This window comes from Rhinolophus ferrumequinum, chromosome X (assembly GCF_004115265.2).
Source record: "Rhinolophus ferrumequinum isolate MPI-CBG mRhiFer1 chromosome X, mRhiFer1_v1.p, whole genome shotgun sequence".
Taxonomy (NCBI): Eukaryota; Metazoa; Chordata; class Mammalia; order Chiroptera; family Rhinolophidae; genus Rhinolophus; species Rhinolophus ferrumequinum.
The window spans coordinates 6,396,663-6,417,844 of NC_046284.1; the positions used below are offsets into that span (position 1 = coordinate 6,396,663).

Sequence of the window (21,182 nt, forward strand, 5' to 3'; positions counted from 1 at the left end):
GTACTTACAGTTGTGCTCTTCAAGACAACTTTCTGCACTTGCAGGTGCTCTGAAGGATAGCCACGTCCCTTTAATTCTTCAAGTCAGACAACTTTTACAGTGGCTGTGCTGGTGCCAGGAAATTGAGCCCTAGTCATCCGGTCATCTGCACAAGAAGAGTTCCTCCTGTATGTTCAGCTCACAGCCTCTGCACCCAACTTCAGTAATCCTTTGCCATGGGTGGTGCCATCCCTTGTCTGACCCTTGCTGCCCTCGTAACTTCACTCTTCTCCTTCCCAGGCAGCCGTGAGTGCTCGCTGGCGTGCCGCCTCCGAAGCCGCGCCGCTTTCTTGCTTTGTCATAATGATGAAGCCCCAACCCTGGTGGAATTCAGTCACCGTCTGCCCTGTCCCTGCTCTGCCACACCGCTGAGTGCGGCCCCCTGGCTGCTCCCGTTTCAAGTTCACACCACTCACTTCAGGAGAACGTGGCACTGCCCCGCCGGCATACTAGTGCCTCGGTCTCGCCTTGCTTCTCCCACCCTCCTCCTCAGCTCTCACACCATCCTGCAGCTGCTGGTCTCTCACGTGCTGGTTCCCAGAGAGCAAGGCAGCCGTCGGAAGGGGACATCCGTAGGCCCCACTGCTCGCCAGCACCTACCCCTGCTCTGCGCTTCCCGCTCTGTCTCTCCAGCCCTCTCCTGATCAGAGATTGCTCCCGCAAAGCAAAGCGGGGTCCTTCTCATCCCCCAAGAAGCCTGCCGCTGCCGCTTGCACCTTGACAAAGCTGCCCTTGGCCGCACCCCCCTTCCCTTCGCCTGCAAGACTCCACTCCGCATCTCCATAGGCTCTTAGGCCCTCTCCACTCGGTCCTTTGCTGACACGAATGGTGACCTTTGTCTTGTTAAACCCGGGGCCCAGTTGTCATTTCTCTTCCCCAACCTGTCAGCGTCAGTGACCCCAGTTTCCATGTGAGTCCATGCCTTCTCTCCCATGAGGCTTTGCACCAGTGTGTACCTTCTCAGTGGGGCCTACCCGGACCGCCCTGTTTTTTCCCAAACCACAGCTTTGGTCCCTTTCTAAAATAGAACAGGTGACTGATCGTGTTTATCTGAACTGTCTGTCGTCCCTGCTGGGGCAGAACTCTACGAGGCAGGGTTGTCCACTGCATTTGCAGGTCGCGCAGGCACCTGGAACGGAGCGTGGGTCTTCTGCTCTTCTGCACCACAGCGTTGGAGGGTCTCAGCCTCAGACGTCTCCTCTCCACGCTTCACCCCGATGTGGTTTTGTCCGGCCACGTGGCTTTCTGTTCCATGTGCCAGCCACTGACTACCACATTTGTCCCCGGAACTCCAGACACGTGCTTCCAGTGCCGACTGGACGTCTCTGCTCGGCTTCTGATGGGCTCTCCAGGTGGACCTGTTCAGACCTGAGCTCCCAACCCCCCACACCTTCTCTTTCCCCGTGCTTCCCTTCCCAGAAACAGCAATTCCATCTTCTTACTGCTCAGGCCAGAAACCTGCTGCCAGTCACCCCAAAATGCTTTCTCTCACACCACGTCCATTCACCCACAAACCCTGTTCGTTCTCCTTGGCGTGTTCTCTCCATCTCCACTCGTCCCATCCTGGTCCCGTGCCCAGCCTCGCAGCCTGCCTCTGCCCTTGCCCCCCGTGTCTCTGTTCCGTCTTGCCACGTTTGGGCTGGAGCTTCTGCTCTTCTATTCAGGGCCCTCCAGTGGGCTCCCCTCTCACTCAGAGTCAAAGCCACAGTCCTCCCAGTGGCGGACAAGGCCCAGGGTAGTCACCTCTCCTGTCATTTATGTACTCCGGCCTTCCTGGACCCTCCTTCCGATGCACCCCTGCCTCGGGGCCTTGGCCCTGTCCTTCTGTTGGGGAATCCTTTCCCCGGGTATCATGTGCAGGGCTCCCTGTTTGGTCTCCTTCAAGTCTGCTCAAATGTCACCTTCCCATTGTAACCCTCCCTGAAGATCGATGCCTGCCTCTACCCTGCCATTTCCCCCGCCTGCTCTAGGACTTGTCGTCATCTGCTACGTGCCGATTTACCCACTGGTTTTATTTGTGTTCCCGCCCTCCCTCCCTCTCCTTCTTCCTGTCCCTTTCACTGGAATGTAAGCCCCAGGAGAACAGATTTTTCCCCCCACCTCTTCCCTGCTGTATGTCCAGTGCCTACAGCTGGCGTACTTATTGGATGGATGGATGGACGGATGGACTTTTAAGTGAGACCTTGCCCTAAGGTTTTGTCTTATGCTAAGAGAGGCAGAGTAGACTGTAGCCTGCTCTTCTTTTGACCCATTAGCTTCTACGTGGACAAGAGGAACAGTATTGTTTATGAGTTAATCGGACCTACAGCCTGGAGTCAGAAGGTACACAGAAGGGGCAGATATGTGGAGTTAGAGTGTGAGTTACTTTTGGGGGATTTCCAGTTATTTGAAAACTTTTTAAGGATTTGCAGTTATCCAAAAACATGGACGAAATCGATGAGAGTCTAAATAGCACCTACACAGTTGCCCCACTTTTTAAACATACATCCTTTACGAGTGTATAATTTAACAGCATGATTTCCCAATGCAGCTTTGCAAAACAGGAGAAATGAATTTTAAAGGCTGTCAGGTGCCTTTGCAATCTGTGGCTTGGTATTTGTGTAACAACATTTGTGTTTTGCCAACAGATGTGCTGCTTAAAGTACCCATGAGAATGGCTTTTGTGGTTTTCCACCTGACTGGACAAAACCTCAGGAACAGCTTCCTGAGAAGGGGCCTTCTCCAGCTCCCAGGCTTGAGGGACCTGACCACTACCCCCCGGGGCCCTTAGTGACCCCTACAGACAGCGGGTGCAGCCTCTGTAGCCAGAAAGGACAATGCTTTCCTCCCAGGTTGCTCTTTCCCTAGTGGGTTATGAGCTGGAGCAGAGAGCCCCTGCGACCCCTCGGGGCCTTCCTGTGCGTAGCACAGCGCCCGGCTTGAGTAGCTGGTGGGTCCCCCCTCTAGGCGCATGCATGCATGCAGGTGCGTGTCCCCGCTACCTGGACCTGTGGCCAGGCCCGCTCGGCAGGCTAGGGCCGTGCTTCTCCCTGCTCGGTGGCTGTAGTTGGGGAGAGCAGAAGGCTCTGGCTGCCTGAACTTTCTGAGTCTCAGCAATTCGAACAATGTTTTGTTTTGTTCTGGTCAGGTTATGACACCAATTCTAGGAAGGAAAGGAAAGGAATCTGGGGTCGTAGGAGGTGGTGAGTTGTGTCATTAATTAAGTTTTTTTCCCCATATTTTTGCAATGAGGCAAGTTTTCTTTCAATAAATAATGCTGGGGGCTTATCACATGAAGGCATGTGTGTTGCCCTCAGTACATTCTGAATTAGCTGCGTTTACTTTTGTCTCTTGATTTCACTTATAAACAACTCAGAGGCTGCATTTGTAGCCAACAGAAATAGGAAGAAAGAATCTCAGGATTTATTTTGTCATTTTTCAATAGCTCCAGGTATAGTGATTGTGATAACAGTGAAAAGGCTGTGTGGCAAGTAAACCTCACATGTTTGTGAACTTTTTTTTTTTGCTTCTAAGTATCTTAATGCCGTTTTTGTGTTCAAAGAATCTCCCATTATGTGGGTCTTAGGTAGGAGGCAGGTGGACCCTAGCTTCTACTTAAGAAAACCGAAAGACAGAGTTGGAGGCTTCTCATGTGCCCTGAAGACTGCAAGCGGGCTGTCCATGGCCACGGCAGGGGCTCCGTAAGGATCTAGGGTTCACGGCCCCTTGATCCTTTTCCTCCATCGTCCTGCACGGGGAACTTCCAGCCTCAAGGTTGCCTGTGGTCACAACATGGCAGTCGCAGCTCCAGCCATTGCATCTTCCTCTCCAAGTAGGAAGAAGAAAACGGTGGGGAAGGGGCAAAAGGGCATTTGCCAGCTTACCCCCAGGCCCATTCAGTAATTTCCATTTCCATCTCAACGTTTATCATTTTTTTTATTGAGGAACAAACCGTGGCTACAACAGCAGTCATGTATTTCTCACTAATGGGTCTGGGTCCGCTGCAGGATGGGGTTCAGATCTGTTCTCAAGCCTGTGGTTCCAGGACCCAGGAGGGAAAAGCAGTTGCTAGGAACAGTCTCTTCATAGGTAGATGTCAGGAGCCCAAGAGCCGCGAGCGAGCGGGGACACAGAAACCTCTCATATCTGTACCCTCCTTGGTCCCGTCAGTGTGAACAAACGCACAGCCAGTGGGCGGGGAGGTGTGCTCTGCCCACACGCAGTTCAAGGGCAGGCCTGAAGAAGAAAGGAGCAGGCAGCACACTTTGCTGCCATCTCATTGGCCAGAGCGTTATCTCAGCTCTGCGGGGGGCAGAGGGGCTGGCACATCTTTCCTTCCTGTTAGGAAGGCGGACAGAGAACCTGAGTGTCGGAGGCAGCTGGCAGTGCCTGCCCCAGCGGACGGATATTCCCTTCCCTTGCTCCCTGGAAGCGAGGGGATGGCGATGAAACCGAGGCTTGGCCAAAGCTGTTTTGCCTTCAGGTACTCTGACGCTTGAGGGACAGTGAGGGAGAAGTCATGGTGGGGGCTCATGTATCAGGAAGCAAGCGGCAGTGGCTCATGTCCAGTGATGAGGTGATGGTGGTGCCCGGGGTGGGTTTCCCAACCGGTATTCTTCGCTTTCAGTTCTTCAACCACTTTTCTGGGCTTCGTTCTCTAGTCTTCTCTCCGTTTCCAGATGTGCCAAAGCACTTTGTAATGGAAGTGAGCTAGAGTGGTTTTCTGTTGCTTGCCACCCCGGACCTTGATGGAATGCGTGGGGTCTGGGCAAGGAAAACACACGCTGTCACAGTTACCGTGAGAATAGGAGGGCATAGGCGTTTTGAGCCACATTGCCTTAGGATTAAATCCTAGCTTTTTCTCCTACTAGATGTCAAGTCACTTTCCCCTCCTGGAGCCTCAGAGTTGCCGTCAGTAAAAGACTGCTTTGGTGCGTTGCTGAGTATTCTGGGAGACGGTACATAAAGCAATGATTGTGCACGTATTGGGGAAACGTCCTGGATTGACTATATGTCATTTGGGGAACGGCTAGTAACTTAGGAGTCCTGATCGCAGCCCAAAGGGCCCTCTGGAAAGGGGGAAGCGCCGCTGGTCCCTGCGGTGAGCGAGGCTCTCCGGCAGACCCTGGCCTCCATCGGAGCACGGTGCTTGGCAGACAGGCTGTTCCGTGAATGAGTGCATGTGAGCATGCGTGCTGGGGTGCAATCCCATGGGATTTGGGTGAGTCTGACGTGTTTGCATTGGGGGAAATAGTTCAGCTGCAGGTCACCATCCAACAAGTTGTCCTCGGCCTAATGCCTCTGAGCCAGCAGTGGGCACAATTATCTTAGGCTATTCAGCAGTCACTTATTATGAGTGCACTTCAGCAGATTTTTCAATTTCCTTCATGGTCTAGATTTGTACACAACACTCCTTATTGCTGACTTAACCACTAGTCACCACTAATGAACAAAGACTATGAACAGGAAATTCGGAAAAGAAGAGATACAGGTGGCTAACGAAGACAGGAAAAGAGTCCTGCCTCAGTGATAATCACAGACAAGTGAAAACAAAGAAGAGGCCATTTTCACCCACCAAAGTCGTAAAGATTAAAAAGACAAAAAGAAAGAAAAGATCTAGTGCCAGTTAATGTTGGGTGCCGCTCCTGCTGCACAAGCTTGCTCCCTGCCTCCTAGGCCGGCCTGCACGCGCAGCCAGGGGAGGCCTTTCCTTGTCTACAGACACATTTGGGTCCACTGTTGAGGGGGTGACCCACCCACACAGGTCACAGCCCAGGAAGTGCAAACTAGAGTGATGCTCTGGTCCCTGATTGTCTCTGCTACCACCCGGGCCCCTCTAAAGGGAGCAGCTGCTTCCAGGGTCCTGTGTGTGTTCTCTGAGGTTCTGGGTGGGTGTGTGTGTGTGTGCGCGCACGGGAACCTATTTTTATTTTTTCAGCACCTGCTCAAGTCAGTGTGGCTCAGGTACATTTTTGTCCATTTGTCTATTTTTCTAAATTCACTAGCATGAAGTTGTGCATATCTTTTTGTAAGCCTCTGCGATATCTGCATTTATGTCTCCTTTTTCATTCTAGAACTGTTTTCTTGTACCTTCTCTCTTTTTCCCTTGTCTTGGTAGAATTTTTTTGGTTTTATTAGTCTTTCAAAGAGCAGACTCGTGGGCATTATTGTCCTGCAGTATTCTGTGTCTGCTTTCCAGTTCATTAAGTTCTGCTTTTATCTTTATCATATCTTCTACTTTCTTGGGGAACGTTCTCTGGTTTTCTTTTTCTCACTTCTTAAATTGTAAAATTAGCTCATTGATTTCCAACGTTCTTTGCAAATATGAACATTTAAAGCTGACCCTCAAACTATTTCAGCTGCATCCAGCAAGCTTTTAATGTGTAGTATTGCCACTTTAAGGCAACTTGAAGGGTTTTGTAAATTTCCTTTATGATTGTTTTTGAACCACAAATTATTTAGAAATGTATTTTTTAAATTTCTAGGGTGGCCGGTTAGCTCCATTGGTTAGAGCACATTGCAACTAACACCAAGGTTGCCGGTTCGATCCCCGCATAGGCCACTTTGAGCTGCACCCTCTTTAAAAAAAATTTTTTTAAAGAAATTTCTAAGCACATGACTTTGTGTTCTTTTTCCTAGTTACTTTTAAAAACTCAAGTTGTAGCTGAACTGCCCTGTGGTCTGAGAATGTAGGACGTGTGACAGCAGCCCTCACAGCTTGTTGACAAGTGTGGACCTGCCCGACTAAAGCGTGTAGCCACCTAGCAGGGATGCAGGAGCCTGCATAAGCTTGTCGCCTCAGTCTTACCCGCTGGGTTATGAACGTATCCTCTCTTCTTACTGTCCTGTTTGTCTGCTTGATTTACCCACTGCTGGGAAACATTTGTCAGAGGCTCCTCTCATGCTGGTGGACGGACACGTCAGTTTCTCCGTGGGTTTTGTTAATTTAGGCTTTATTATGTCTCTTGAGGCCGGGTTTTGAGTTTCAGAAGCGGTTTTACCTTTCTGGTGAATTGAACTTTGGGGCATTTTGAAGTGACCCTCTTTTTAATTAACAGTGCTTTTTCCTGGAATTGCACTTTGTCTGACAGTAATAGCGCTGTGGCATGTGTGCTCCTGGCCAGCACTGCCACCTGTCACTTTTCTCCCTTTTGTGTCGTTGTGGGTTAGGCGTAACTCTTGACAATGGCAAATAACTGGATTTTTTAAAAAAATCCATTCTGTCCGTTTCGTCCATTAACATCTATTTAATTACTGATACATTTAGATTTGTTTATAGCATTTTATTTTGTGTGTTTCAGTTTCTCTACATCTCCTGGGTTTTTTTTTTCCATTTTTCCCTTCTCTTAGATTGATTTTTTTAAATTGTGGTAAGATACACAAAATTGACCATCTTAACCATTTTTAAGCATATAGTTTCTTGGCATTAAATAAATTCAAATTGTTGTACTACCATCTTTTGGATTGAGTTGTAATTGGTATCACGCAATCTATGTAGTGTCATACCCTGCTTTTTCATTTTCCATTTGACAATAGAACACAAGCATCCCCATTGTTACGGACTAACGTGTTTGTGTCCCCTCAGAATTAACGTGTTGCTGCCCTAACCACCAGTGGGAGGACATTTGGAGACGGGGCCTTTGAGAGGTAATTAGAGTTAGATGAGCTCAGAAGGGTGAGGCCCTCGTGATGGAATCAGTGTCCTTCTGAGAAGAGACACCACAGAGCTCGCCCTCTCCCTGTCCTGCCATATGAGCACACAGTGAGAAGGTGGCTGTCTGCAGGCCAGGAAGAGGGTCCTCAGCAAATACTGACTCTGCCGCACCTTGATCTTGGACTTCCTGCCTCTAGAAATGTGAGAGATGAACTTCGTGTTTAATCCACCCATCTGTGGTATTTTGTTATGGCAGCTCAAGCAGACTGAGACATCCATGTTATGAAAAGCAGTAAACATCCTTTTAAAGCTGCCTTTATTCCTTTGCAAATTTAGGGTATCTTGTCTGTTGGCCTTCTACCGACTCCCTACCGCTTGCACCTGGAAGGCCCGCCTCTTCTTTGTGCCAGGCTTTCCCTAAGAGTAGTTTATATTCACGCTCTCCCTCTCCCCGTTGGTCAGCCCCTGGATTCTCCTCTCTACTCCGTCCTTCCCCCACGCAGTGGTTCTACACGTGCTGCTCTCTGCCTGCCTGATCAGGACCCGCTCATGGAATCCACACCAGCGCAAGAGGCGCTGTCCTCCTTCCCCCCACTTTACAGGCGAGAGCTTCCCAGACTCAAGCATTTATCCTCATGGCCTTTCCATGCCGTGTGGAAACATCCATTTCCTTCTTGCAGCTCTTCACTGGCAAAAAAGGGGAGTTAAAGCAGGTCGTATTCTTTGGCCCTCATCTCGTTGTCCCCTCCCCTGGACTGGCTGTGTCCTGCCTGAGGCCCCTGTGGGCTTGTCTCCCAGCTGATGGCGCAGTTACCTATTGCTGTCTGTGCCCCCGCTCAGCTGAAGCCACTGAGAGCAGTGACTGTCTGCTCACCCTCCACAGCCTGCCCTTGTCACCGCTGCTTGGCACTTGTTACACTTCTTGTTCAGCGAATGACATTTGTGGGCGTGTCAACTGTGGGAGGAAGGCAGTTAGCAGCAAGGGGTGTAGCTCCTTGTTTTGCCCGCAGAGCGAAGACTTTTCACTACATTTTTTTTTTTGCATTCCTGAATTTATAAAATAAGTCCACCTAAACATAGAGGTGGCGCATTAAATTCTAAACCCAAAAGCTGAGCTAGGCTCAGGTGCCCCAGAATTTCGCACCAGATCAGTATCCTGGACGTCTACACGGTGGTTCCCTGAGTGTGACTCAGGTAGATGCTGAGGAGGACAGAGAGGTCAGGTTGAAGCACATCCGTGGAAAATGATCTTAAATTGGACGACGTATTATTAGGTTAGTGCAAAAGTAATTGCGGGTTTTGCAATTCTTTTTAACCTTTCAAACCACAGTTACTTTTGCACCAACCTCATGTTAACAAATGGATGTCTCTGTTAGCTCCAGGACCTCCGATTTTCAGAAGGTGGTCCCATGGACCCTAGAAGTGTCGTCAGACATCTGAAGTTAGCCGGGTGGGTCCTTCTCCACCCGGGCACTGTCCCATCCCCCCCTGCCCGGGTGGCTGCTGTGTCAGAAGCCTCCCTTCGCCCACCTGTCCTTCCGTCCCCAGATGAGTCTTTGGGTTTCAGCTAACATCCCATTAGGTGGCGCCAGAGAGCACTGAAAAGAAGTAGGATGGAAATAAACCTTGTTTTGCTTGATGTCAGAAAAAGGCTCACGGGGTGTATGTGCACTTCAGTCACATTTTACATGCAAGGCATTGGAAGGTTTTAGCCCTTTTTTCTCCCTCCCCTTCTCGGCCCTACCCATTGCCGGCCCTACCCCCTGTCTCCCCCACATAAAGGGGATAGATCGGAAAGACCGAATGGCCGAACTTCACGCCCTCTGTCTCTGTCACAGTGGATTGCAGCGACAGTCATGCAAGCTGGGAGCCCGAGAGTCTCCTGCCCTGCCCTCCGCTGCCCTCATCCCAGGAGCCAGCCAGCCCTGCTCTGTGTTCCTTTATTTCTCCAACCTCTGTCTGCGTCCCTTCCACCGCTGGCCTGGTTCAAGCCCTCGTCTCTCTCTCGGACCCCTCCGACAACTTGCTGACTCCACATTTCTGTCTTCCATTCGGTCCCTGGAGTTGAATCTCACTCCCCTGCTTTAAACCCAGGGGTGTACCCTGTCTTCAAATGGTGTGAAGGCCCCTAACGTGACCCCTGCCTCTTTCTGGCCTCTTCTGTTGCCGCCCCGTTTCTCATCCATGAGCCCCTCAGCATACAAGACTGTTCTCCTCCTCCTGGCCTCTGTCCATGCTTCCCCAGCTGCGTTTCCTCCTACTTATTCTAGAAGACTCCTCAGGTATCTCTTCCTGCAGGGAACCCTTCCTAAGCCCGCAGGTCCCACCCGGGTTAGCTCGCTCCTCTCCTCCCACGTCACAGAGAGAGCCGTCTGGTGACGGGCATGGCCTGTGTGCCCCCGGCAGGAGGAAGCGCTGTCTTCTGCGCGCTCATGAAAAGCACGCAGAGATGCTCGTGCCACCCCGCTTTCTAAGTCCACACCTCCCTGTCATGGGCTTGCTCACTGCCCGGGACAGCCCCCTCCACTGGGGAGTCAGTGCCAGGCCCGTATTCTCCGTCTCTCTGACACAGCCCCTTCCATCCCAAGGTGACTTATGTGTAAACATAAACGGTCCTCCCAGCACCTGGTGCCCCATCTCCTTGACCACCTCTGCTCCAGGGACCTCAGCCCCCCACCGCCACGGTCCCAGCCCGGACTTTGTCGTCACTGCAAACTGCTCCCCTCATGGAGCTGTGACGCCTGTGCTGGCTCCAGGGTCCCCGTTCCCCAGACTCTTGTCAGTTTCCCCCTCACGACTCAGGCCCATTGACCTACAGACATGCTGTAGAATTTCCCATCCTCACTGAGCATTCCCTCCTCCGCTCCTGCCCCTGCCCCATTCTCTGTGCCCCCTTTGGCCAAACTCTTCAAGAGTTGGCTACTCGCCATCCCTTCCTCGCCTCCCGCTTTTTGCTCAGTCTGCTCCACAGAAGCTTTCTTGCCCACATTGTGCGGAGCAGTCTTTTCAGCCCCCAGCAGCTGTCCACGTTGCCGTGGCCATTGACAAGTCCCCCTTTTGACATGGTTTTTCCCTCCTGGAAACCTTGTGTCTCTTTGGGGACCCCACCCTCGCCTTGTGCAGCATCACTGGCTTCGTCGGTTTTATTTTCTTTGGCCACTTCACCTCACTTCTGAGACCCCTTCTGTGTTCGGAGGAACTCTTCACCCCACTTTATGAGTTTGATGGGAAGCCAAATGACCTGTGACTGTAGTTGCTGAAAATTCCAGATGCTTCTTTTCTTAGGTCCCCTCTCAGCGGGGGCAGCCGTTGGCAACGGCCGAATCTGGTCCACCACCTGTTTTTGTAAATAAAATTTTATTGCAACCCAGCCCCACCCCTTTCTTTATGCCTTGTCTCCCACTATACCGGCAAGTTGAGTGCTTGTGACAGGCCGTGTGGCCTCCGAAGCAGAAAATTATCTGGTCCTTTACCACAAAAATGACCTCAGCCCTGCCAGAGGGTATGAGCATGTGCCCCAGGCTCCGCCCGTCACACCCACCTGCTGGCTCAGTGTCAGGGCTGCTGGAAGGACAAGCTCCTGGGTGGAAGTGGCCGGTGGTCAGTGCTGCCCCCTGCAGGGTGGCAGAGGCAGTGCTGACCGCTGCCATTTGGAATATTGTTCCTGGCCTACTAGATTCAAAACTTGTTCCTCCAGCCCTCTAGGGATTCTCCGACCACCCAGTGAGCCCTTTTTCCCCCTAGTTTTTGTTCTTATGGTGAAATAAACATAACATAAAATTTACCACTTGAACCATGTTTAAGTTTACCGCTCCGTGACGTTAAGTACATTCCTACTGTGCGAACATCACCACCTTGCATCTTGCAGTAGACTTTGAATCAAGTCCTTCTCTGTGGAAATCAACTAGAGTTGGGCTCCGCTGCCTGCCACCAGTTCTCTGGACAGATACACCCGATCGTCCTTCTGCCGCCTCGCTCCTCTTCCTCTGTTTCCTGTTCTGACGCTTCCTCGTCACAGCTCACTCACCCGCGCTGGGGACTCCCCGATGTCTGTCTCTAGCCCAGACCTCTCCCCCGGACTCGAGGCTCGGATATCCAAGTGCCCTGTAGACCACTAGAAGGCAAAATGCCTCAACAGCGAAAACGTACAACATGGAAATCAGAACCGTTGATCTGTGCTCCGCCTGCCCCGCCGCACACACTTGCCCTCCACGGAGGTCACCCGCAGGTTCCCAGCAGGAGATGCCGTCAGCAGACAGCCTCCAGCTGCCTGTTCCTCTGACTGACAGCCTTCTCACTGGGTCCCGCCGTTTCCAGGGCAGCACCCAGGGTAGGGCTGCCTTCTGGAGCATGCAACCTGTATAACGTCCAGGGCTTCAAAACCCCGCGCTTGATTTAATGCTCTAATGTGGCCATCAGAATTCGCCAGTTTTGAAAAGAGGTCCTGCATTTTCATGTTGCACTGGGACCTGCCAATTATGTAGCCCGGTCTGCCTCATGTGGAGCTCATTTTCTCTGCCTTGCTCACTTGGCTCCAGCCTGTCGCTCTTGCTTTTCCTGGAACATGCCAGATTGTTCCTGGGGTCAGGGCCTTGGCTCTTGCTGCTCCTTATGCCCGGGCCCCTCTTTCCATGAGCTGCACCTTCTCCACTCACTTCCTTCAAATTTGGGTTCAGACTCACTTCACCGAGGCCTCCCCAGGCGTAAGGCCCCTGCCCTCACTTTCTGACCTCTCTGCTCTGTGTGTACACACACACTGCCCCTACCCCCCACCCCCCGTAAATGGCTGTGCCGGGATTTGAGCTCTCTGCTTGCTGGCTCCAGAGCCTGCGCTCCTGACCACTGCGCTGAGCTGTCTCAGAACTTCGTAGATGCTACGTGTACCTGGTTTCTGATGTTTCCCTTGGGAAGTTGTTTGGTTTTTCCCTTGGGATACCTGAAGAATTGTCTCTCTCTCCTTGAAGTCGACCAGAGTTTGTCTCACCGTTGAGTGTTCTTTATCACCTTTTCCTGGGAACACAACATGTTCTGTGGGGCTGCACGTGCAGCGCATCTTCGTTTCAGGTCAGTTCTCTTATAGCATATCTTTGATGGCATCGTCTATTCCATTTTTTGGGTTCTCTACCACGGGGACACAAATTATCCTTCTGTTGGATTGTCTTTGTCTCTTCCAATGCTTTTAGCTTTGTTCTAATTGCTTTAGCTTTTGTCTTTCTCATCTGCATTCACTGTTTGTTTAATTTGATTTTCAACTATGCATATTCTGTTTTCGACTCTTTTTAAATGTATTTATGAGTTCCATAATGATGTGGTTTGGTCTGCAGTTTGTTTCTCTTAGGTTGGGAATTTGCCCTTTCCCCGTACTGTGTCTTTATCGGCTCATCTTTGAATTCTTACTGAGAACATGTTCTTATAACATTGTGGGGAGTGTCCTTCTCTTCCTTGCAGTGTGTTCTCCTCGTGGAGAGCGACTTTGCCTTTTGTGAGCCATGTCCTTCTCTCTCTCTCTCTCTCTCTCTCTCTCTCTCTCTCTCTCTCTCTCTCTCTCTCTCTCTCTCCCTCCCTCTCCTTTTGGCCATAATGTGTTTGCATAGTTACCATGTTATTCCTTGTCGTGTTGGCTCCGGTGCGGATGGCTCTGTGCAGTCATTCTGCTTGCTCTGCTACCTCAGGGGGTTCTTGGTCCTCTCTCCCCGGTCTCTCGCACCCACTCACACTGCGTTCCCGTCTGGGCTATGGGGAGCTCGTTACCTTGTGGTCAGAAGTTGCACACCGGGGGAGCTGTAGCAGGGGAGGGAGTCTTTGGCAGTATCGAGATTCTCTCCATCCTAAGAATTGTGGGAAATGTCTCATGCCAAGGCTCACTCCAGCTGCTTGAGGGACATGTATGCCATTCCTGTAGGGATTGGGAAGGGGGCACCTCAGGCTCCAGAATGTTCCCTGAGTCCATGTGTACCCAAGAGCATTCGCCTCCCGCAGAGCCGGCCTGGCTCCCTGGCACTTTACCTGTTTCTCCCCCACCTCCCAGCAGAAACTTCTGAGCCTAAAAGGAAAAAGTTACGGACTCCCACCCAGTTGCTTCTCTCCACCTTATTGGCTGAGAGATCTCAGGGTGTCCTTGGCTCCCCAGCATGGCTTCTGGGGATGAGGCAGGGGCAGGAGCTCAGTCTTGCTGCTGCTTTGTCCTCTAGGATCCTTTCTAGCCAGCAGTGTTTCTAAACGTACTGCCTTCAATTTTATGTTCTTTTCCTCTGTGTGATGAATTCTTCTCTTGGCACTCCTCCTCCCTACCTTTGTTTTGTTTTCTTATTTTATTGGGGATTGGGAGAGAACATTTCTGTGGGGAGTTTTAAGCTGCCATTTCAACCTGATTCTCTGATCCATGTGGAGTCAAGTCTGCTGTGTGATGCCGTGGCCACAAGAAGTAAGTCATGGCCCCGGACCCCTGCATGTTCTCTGGCCGTTCGCAGATGCTGTTGTAGGGCAATGTCAGGTTCAAAGGCAGTTCCATTGGGATCGTTACAGGAAGGACAGTATTCAGTCTTCCCATTGTGTCTTTTACCTGATGAGGGTTTGTACACAGGGAAGGGGCCAATTTGTTGATATTTGTCTTGTCACCGGGCGTGTTACTCACTTTTTAGCCACTCCCCAGAGTTGTTTATGGGATAGACATCCAGTCCCTGCTGCTTGTCTACTGCTTCCTGGTGGCTTTGAACCCCTGTTGTCAGAAGCCTGGGGGCCCAGGGTGCTGCCGGGGAAGTTGCTGAGAAAAGTGGGATACCAGCCACATCTGTGTATCTCTTTCTGGGTGTTCCAGCAGTGCGGGGTCACGGGCGTGCCGCAGCCCTTCGCTGCCCCTCCCCTGCGCTCAGCCTGTCACTGGCCTTTCCTTGTATGGCTCTAGTGGGCTCCCAGGCCCTTGCCATTTGCCACCAGCAAACTGTCCTTCAGCCAGCCTGGCTCACGGGTCCTGTTGTTCTGACCTTGAAGGAATCCTATCCCCAGACCTCCCTGGCGGGTCCCTCCTTGACCACATGTTGAGTGGGTAGGACTGTAGGGCACAACTTGTCTCACAGCGACGGCAGCCGCGCCACATCCTGCAGCTATCTCTCCAAGTGCCTCAGCCCTTGGTGGCGCCTTGTTTGCCAGCACTGACGGAGAGTTTCCATTTCTTTCTATTCAGCTGTCACCTCATTGGGCTCAGTGACCCTCCTTTTGGGGGGGGGTGCTGACGCTCCTCCTCCGTCCCCCGGCACCGCTGCAGGTCAGCCACAGTCAGTCGTGCTCAGTTTGATCGCTTGTGAAGGGGGTGCCTGTCAGGTTTCTTCACAGAACAGGACCCTTTACCTCCCTTCCCTTACTCTCTAGCCTGTGTATTCCTTAATTTCTTGCCAGCTTGTGAGTACAGGTAAGACTTTTTAAACACTGTTTTCTATAGCATCTTCTAGAAGGTGTTCAGTGCAGTATTTTTAGTAGTTTCAGCAGGAGGAGTATCTGTGGACCTGACCTCCGCGTTTCTGGAAGCCAGTCTATGCAAGCCTGGAACCCTTCTTCCCAGTGTCACCATCCCCCAAACTGCTGCCCTCAGAACGCCTCCCTGCCTGTCACTGTAGGTGTCGCTGCTCCTGGGTGAGGGTTACACCAAGGCCCCAGCCTCGCCTGCCAACCCCCACCCACCAGTGCTCAGCGGGCCACCGGAAGCACCCAGACGCAGCGTTTAGTCACTTGAGCCTGTTGGGCCCGGGTGCTGAGCCAGCCCTGCTCCTTGGAGTGGCCGCGGGGACAGCGGGGACACTGCCGTCAGAAGCAGCAGAGGTAGCACAGCGTTGCCTTGGCTTGTCCTGTGGCACGCGGTTGCTGAGGGCTGTTCCCGGGTCTGGTGCTGTGTGATGAGCAGGGAGACGACAGCAAAAACGACACACACTGGCAGGGTGGGGGTTGGCCTTCGTGGTGATGTGTTCAGGGTACACTGGGGGGGCATGGGGTGCTCCTGCTCCTGGGAGGCAGGAGCAAGAAAGGCGTCTCGGAAGGGCCATCTTAACACAAACGAAGCTGGGCGGTGGGGGGCTGGCCCAGAGCCTGTGGTTCCCCTCCCGGGAGAGGTGTCACGGTGGGGACAGGCTGGGGCCCCTCTGCCCATCTGGTGTCGCCCGCCCTGAGCCCTGCTGGCAGCCTGTGGCACTCCTCGGGCCTTCCTTCTTCAGGGAATCCCCATCTCTGGGCTGCCCCTCTGCCTGGAATAGGAGAGGGTGTCACTATTTCTTCGTTACCTCTCTGTCTGTCCTCCCCCCTCACTAAACCGGGAGCTCCAGGTGACCAGAGTGATGCTCCCTCCGCCCCGCATCCTAGTCCTTAGCTCACATCAAGGGTATCGTCCGTAAACACACATTGACTCAACCGTCACCTCAGAATGGTTCCCTTGTCTGGTGGTACTTTTCTTTTCACCTGTGACACTGAAGAGTTGAAGAGGTGGCTTTGTGAGGGTACCCCCAACTCTAACATGTACGAACTTGTGATCTAGGTTCTGAGCTCACACACTCAGGACTGTGTGGGCACGTGTGTGCGCGCACGTGCCTATGCGCTGTGCTTAGAGGGGAGGAAGAGGGCTGTTTCTTTGAAAAAAATATGTGCTTCAGCAAACCCATGACCTCCCGGGGGGCTTAGGCAGTCACCTGGCACCCCATCCTGGCCTCCCTCCTTCAGGGTCATCCTGGGACTGCGCAGGCACCGGGGCCAGGGGTAAACTCATTCGGACTACCTGTTTTGCATCATTTTTACCTCCACGTCCAGCAGAACGGCTTCCAGACCTGGTGGGCGTTCGTTACTTGTTTTTAAGTAACAAACACTTGTGTATCCCTCAATGCACAGAATTGAAAACCAACATGGTGTCATAGTTGTTTCAGGTAATTTCAATTTAAAGGAACTAGACTATTACAGATGGAGTCAAAGGCCCTTTTATTCCCCATCTTCCGTGCTATTAAAAGTTCATTTACTGTACACTTAGGAATGGCTAGAAAGATAAATTTTGTTATGTATACTTTATATGTAAAAAACCTAACAACCACCACCAAACAGTTCCTTTGCTCCCAAGTCAGTTTGGGCACAGCTGGGTCTCCCACCTTTGTAGCCAGTGGGAACAGAACTATGTTCTCCTCTCCTTGAACTCCTAACCGTGAATGTGGCTGGAAGCCCAACCTGCTCCTGGCCCAGGCTCACCCGCCTGTGGTCAGTGGCACCGCAGTCCTCCCAGGCCTTGGCCCAGGCCCTTCACTTGTCCCCACCCCTAACCCCACACCAGTCTGTCACCCAGCTCCGCTGCCCCACCTCCTGGTCATGTCCCCAATTCGCTGTCTCCACCCTGGGCCATGCCAAGACCACCGCAAGAGGCTTCTCACGGGTCCTTCCTGCTTTCCTCCTGGGCTCCTGCGGTCTATTTAGAGTGATCCTTTGAAGATAAGTGCCCTTATCCCCGTCCCCTGCTCAAAGCTCCCCAATAGCTTCCCATCACACTTGGAAGAAAACCCAACAAAGCCCTGTTGAGGCCGCTCTACTGTCTGGAAACTTCTTCCTCCACACAGCCGCGGGGCTTGCCCCCTCGCTTCCTGTAAGTCTTTCTCGTTCCTCCCCCACTACTGCCACGTGCATTTTTTCTTCATTGGATTCTAATCAGCTCATTCTTTGGAAACTCAGCTGGTCACAGCATTGCCCGATGCAGGGAGCCCATTCAGGCAGCGCCTTTGTCCTTTTGACGCTCCTCATTACCCTCTAAGTGCTCCCCTGCCTTTTCGCCCCCGTAGGCCACCCCAGAACCAGAACCACCCTCTTCTCCCAGGGGCCAGCCTGGTTCCCTTCCGTGGCCACTAGGCATGTTCCTTGCCCCTGGGATGCCATCGTTGGCCTCAGAATGTGTCCTATCAAGGCTGTGCAGAGCACTGTTGTCAAAAGTATTAGAAATAAATCTCTTCTCGGTAGTATGGGATCAGTTTGATAGCGTTAAATTCATTTATTTCTGGTTGCAGTCATGCAATGAGGTTTTGTTACCTTTGTTTTCATTTTCATTTTGGTTACGTAAGCTTTTTACCTGATTCAGGAGTTGAAATTATGCCCTGGCGTACCCAGAGAGGGCTCGCCCGTTCCATTAGTTTCTGCTGTGTGTTTCCTAAAGTCCCCTTCTTTCTCACACAGCAAGCAGCCTGCGATACACGTTTTTCACCTGGACAGTAGATCTGGGGATCACTCCCCAGGGGGTTGGGGCGCTCTCCATGGTGCCCCATACTGTTGTCGTCTAGTCAGCACGTCGCTGGTGGTGGCTGGCTGAGCTGTCTGCAGTCTGGGGCTTGTCAAAACAGCGCCGCCGAAAACAACATCATTCTCTGTTGTTTTGCCTTTCTGGAGGTGTCTCTTAAGGGCAGATTTCTAGAAGGGATTGCCCTCGATTGCATCAACACCCTTGATTGTATCTAACAGGCATTCCTGGGGCATGTGGCTTGTACTTGACCTCGTGGTGCTGAAAGTATTTGGGGAATACAAATGAGAGTTCTGAAGAAGCCAGACCTTTTCCATGGGCGCAGTGTGTTTCTCTGACTCCGGGACTGTCGGGGTTCCAGGGAGCAGCCCTGGCCTTCGGCAGTGCCCAGTAGACTGTGCGGAAGTGGTGATTCCAGTCTGCCGCTCAGCTGTGGCCGAGCGCCCCTTCTCGCTCTGGGATGGTGGGCCACGCCCAGCCTCTCACGGTTCTTCCTCATTTCCTGCTGAGAAGCTAAGACTGGGAGAATTGAAAAGTGGGCTCTGTGCTAGAACAGGTTAGGGAGCCCCATTTTACAGCAGAAAAACGCCCCCTGTGGGCCGAGGGCTGAATCCGGGTGACCCTGGCAGCCAGCCACTCTCGGGCCCGAAATTGCCTGATGAAGAGCCAGGATAGGGAGGAACTTGGGTGAACCCGAGGAGGGCCCGGACACACCCTTGCCACCACCTGTCTCCCCACACCTGACCTTGGCTGTTCAGGAAAGCCGTGTGCTCGTGGCACCAAGTGAGTCGTGTGCTAACCCGCCTTTGCTGACTTCCCCACATCCTTCGAGCCTGGTTTCGGGTGCACAGCGCAGTGGAAGCCGCTTGGGGTAGAGCAGCCGCGGGGCAGTGCGTGGCCAGTGTAGGCAGGAGCTGTGTGGGCCAGGGCAGCTCTGGGGCTGAGGCACAGAGGACAGGAATAGCCGTGCCCTTTTCCAGAATAGACTGCGAGCTGAGGGGCTAGCAGATGGCTTATCCTGAGCCCACACTTCTTTCTCAGCCTCCCCTGGCCCCAGCGGTATTCGTGCCCTCTTAGTCCGGCTACGAGAGCAGCATGGCTGGACTCTGACCCCAGCATCCAGGGCCTCACAGTGAGCATCTCCGAAACACACAAGGAAGGGACCCTACCAGACGGAACCGGGGTAGGGAAGGGGCTGCTCTGTCGGCATGAGAGGTGGGGAGGCACCCCTCCTGGGACGGCGTGGACGCTCCTCGGCGCCTTTCTCCTCGCTCCGCCATCCCACCCACAAGGCCTTGTGTCTGTCATAAGGGAGCGCCCAGTGGCAAGGGCTCACCTGGCCTGGGGTCACTTCTCATGCCGGAACCCTGGGCAGCGGTTTCTGATGGCCCCAGTTAGCCAGGATTTATATAGCACTTTTGTGACTTTTTCTTACTCTGGGATGTTGGAACCTGTTCCTGAGATGAGGAAACTGAGGCATGGGATATGAGGGCACTTGCTCGGGTCTGTGTTTGCAAATGTCAGTCAGGATTTGAGCTCAGGTCGGCTGGCTCCAAACCTGTGTGCTCTTTCCACAGTGCTGAGCTGTGTGCCACCTCCCAAGGGGGTAGTGCGGGCCTGTGTTCCCATCAGTAGGTTGTACTGTGCCCCACGGCAGCTGTTTGTCCAGCACACATTTGAGAAAACCCCAAATAAAGAAGCTGTAGTAACCTCCAAGCAAGGCCTTGGAGCCCCACCCCTATGTTGGGTGGGCAGCTCCCTGCCCAGCAAGCCAGGGCCGCCTCCTGTCAGCCACGAAGCCCAGAGGCCGTCTGGTGCAGCTCATACAGTGGCCTTTGCCAAGGCGCATGCTCAGAAGCCACAGGGTGTTTCTACTCAGAAAAATGGCACCTGTGTAGGCCGCTTACTCTCCTACATGCTGCGAGTGGGACTCGGGGGGCCACAGTGCAGGTAGAGTGCAGTCAGCCACCACCATCAGCAGCCCAGAGCCCTAAAGAAATCTGTGAAGGGAAGACCATCAAGGCCTGGTGAGCACCGGCGGGGCAGCCCCCGCTCCCAGAGCCCTTGCCCGTGCTGTGCTGCGCTGCCCTGAGCCTGCCCATGCGCACTTTTTCTGCAAACCGGTGTGTCCTCTGTGATACTTACATGCCTGTTTAACACTTCAGGGAAGAAAAGTCAGAAGACCAGGATCTCCAGGGCCTCAAGGACAAACCCCTGAAGTTTAAAAAGGTGAAGAAGGATAAGAAAGAAGACAAAGAGGGCAAGCATGAGCCCCTGCAGCCGCCAGCCCACCACTCTGCTGAGCCAGCAGAGGCAGGCAAAGCAGAGACCTCGGAAGGGTCAGGCTCAGCCCCAGCCGTCCCGGAAGCTTCTGCCTCCCCCAAACAGCGGCGCTCCATCATTCGTGACCGGGGACCCATGTATGATGACCCCACTCTGCCTGAAGGTTGGACCCGAAAGCTTAAGCAAAGGAAATCTGGCCGCTCCGCTGGGAAGTATGATGTGTATTTGATCAAGTAAGTAAGGGCAACTCCTATCTCTGCAGAGCTGGGAGGGCCAGGTGGGCGGGAGGTCGGGGACAGATGCTGAAAACTAATGGGGATCCCTTGGAGTAGGAGCTCTCTGCTGCTGGTTGATCACAAAAGGGTGCATGCGTAACCTCTCCTGAGGTCGGGGAGGGGCTTCAGTAATGAACACCGCTTCTAGGCATGACCAGGAACGCTTGGAACGACTGTGTACAGAGGTCTCTGCCCTGAGTGACGCGTGCACAGGGTAGCAGAGGGTGACTTTACCCCGCCAGCTCTTGAGGCCTCGTCTAGAGATGGACTAGCAGTAGGACCTACTCAGGGTTGCAGTGAAAATGCCAGGAGGGGTCACCTGGGAAGCAGTGAGGTCACGGGACCTGCCATCTGCGGTGACCTGGGCACTGGAGGCAAGCTGAGCTCGCTGCGGTTCCCGCCGGTTCCCGGCTGGAGAACATCCAGCCACGGGATTCTTCTCAGAACCTGTTAAGCTCATCTGCTTTCTGGGAGAGTTTTTCTGTGATATTGCTTCCTGCACCAGAAGAATTAGGAGTTCCTAGGGCTCAGTCCACTCTGTGAATTATGTTGGGAAAGGTGGGCTCTCGGACAGGGCCCCTGGGGAGAAACACAAACGGGTGCCATGTGCCTTTCCAGCAGTCGCTTTTGCGTCTGTGCAGCTTTGGGGGTGGGGGGGGGTCACAAGATGTTTTCTGTTGAAACAGAGTAACTTCCAAGGCCAAGC

General features: G+C 52.8%; 1 protein-coding gene across 2 annotated transcripts in view; it reads left to right on the forward strand.

The window, feature by feature from the left end:
- Window positions 1-21,182, forward strand: part of MECP2 (methyl-CpG binding protein 2) — a 58,503-nt gene that overhangs the window by 26,975 nt on the left and 10,346 nt on the right. For both annotated transcript variants that reach the window (XM_033112169.1, XM_033112260.1), the window contains one exon: window positions 20,084-20,434. In XM_033112169.1, the coding sequence (XP_032968060.1) occupies window positions 20,084-20,434 (351 nt within the window). The remainder of the gene's footprint in view (window positions 1-20,083; window positions 20,435-21,182) is intronic.